Source organism: Calidris pugnax, unplaced genomic scaffold, assembly GCF_001431845.1.
Source record: "Calidris pugnax isolate Ruff unplaced genomic scaffold, ASM143184v1 scaffold14, whole genome shotgun sequence".
Taxonomy (NCBI): Eukaryota; Metazoa; Chordata; class Aves; order Charadriiformes; family Scolopacidae; genus Calidris; species Calidris pugnax.
Window position 1 is genome coordinate 1,635,713 of NW_015090793.1, and position 1,098 is coordinate 1,636,810.

General features: G+C 54.1%; 1 protein-coding gene across 1 annotated transcript in view; it reads left to right on the forward strand.

Annotated features, from left to right (window-relative positions):
- Window positions 1–831: 831 nt before the first annotated feature.
- Window positions 832–1,098, forward strand: part of MSX1 (msh homeobox 1) — a 4,265-nt gene continuing 3,998 nt past the window's right edge. Inside the window, exon 1 of the mRNA XM_014966699.1 lies at window positions 832–839. Coding sequence (XP_014822185.1) covers window positions 832–839 — 8 coding nt within the window. The remainder of the gene's footprint in view (window positions 840–1,098) is intronic.

Genomic DNA, 1,098 nt, shown 5'->3' on the forward strand with positions numbered 1-1,098 from the left:
AACTGGGCTGGGGGGTGGCACCGGGAACCCCCCGCCTCAGCAGGGCGGCACGAACGGGGAAGGGGATTGTACCTGTGTACAATGTGAGCGGACCTATGAGAGCTATACATCGGCGGGTCGGGCTGTGCCGTCTGCGTGCACCCCCACGGGTGGGAGCGGGCGGGGGTAGCCTGCGAATCGCCCAAAAATCCTCTTCGCCTGGAGGGATGTTCTGTGAGCCCAGCACGGCATGTGCGAGGGAGGTATGTGCGTGCACACACGCAGGACAGTGCCCACAGCAAGCACACACCGCCAGGGTACACACTCACGCGTGTGCAAGATACGTGTGTGTCTGTGTAGCTGCGTGCAGGACAAGTCATTTCAATCAGGTCCTGTTGCTTATCGGTTAATAAAATGTCTATTATATCAATTCATTTCATAATCTATATGCTCCTAATCTCCCATCTTTATTGGGTCCGGTTAAAAGGAGAGGGAATTCACTGTCCCTCCCCGTTTAGATAATTACCCTTAAATGACTGCAAGAGCCTCTTGTGTTTCGAGGAGATTAGAGCCCCGCAGCTATCAATAAACTTTTCCCAGCGAGCGGCCAATCACGTTATTAGAGAGCGGCTCCGTTTTACTGCACATCCGTCCTGGGCGCGGGGATAAGGGATCGTAAAACGAATTTACAAAACAAAATAGCCGGGACTTTAATGGGTTTGGGGCTTAGATGTCCCTTCCCCTCCCCTCCTTTTTTTTTTTTTTTTTTTTTTTTTTACGAGAATGAAGGTTTAATTATCTGGAGACACGCACCCATCTGAACGCAGCACCGTTTCTGTGTGTGTGTGCGGGATGCGCAGGTCTGGGCGGGCAGGTCGAACACACACCGCGGGGCCGTGCGTTCCTTTAAAACAAACAAATAAACCAAAACCAAACCAACCAAACCCCTAAACCCGCTTTTCCGCGGGGCGGCCGGGCTGTGGGACGGGGCGGGGGGGGCTCCCCCTGCGGGGTCACCCCCGGGACAGCCCCGCTATCTGTTGGCTTTGCCGAAGGAGCAGGGCCAGGAACAGAGACGCCGGTTGGGTTTTTTTTTTCCGACGTTAACACAGTTTCCAC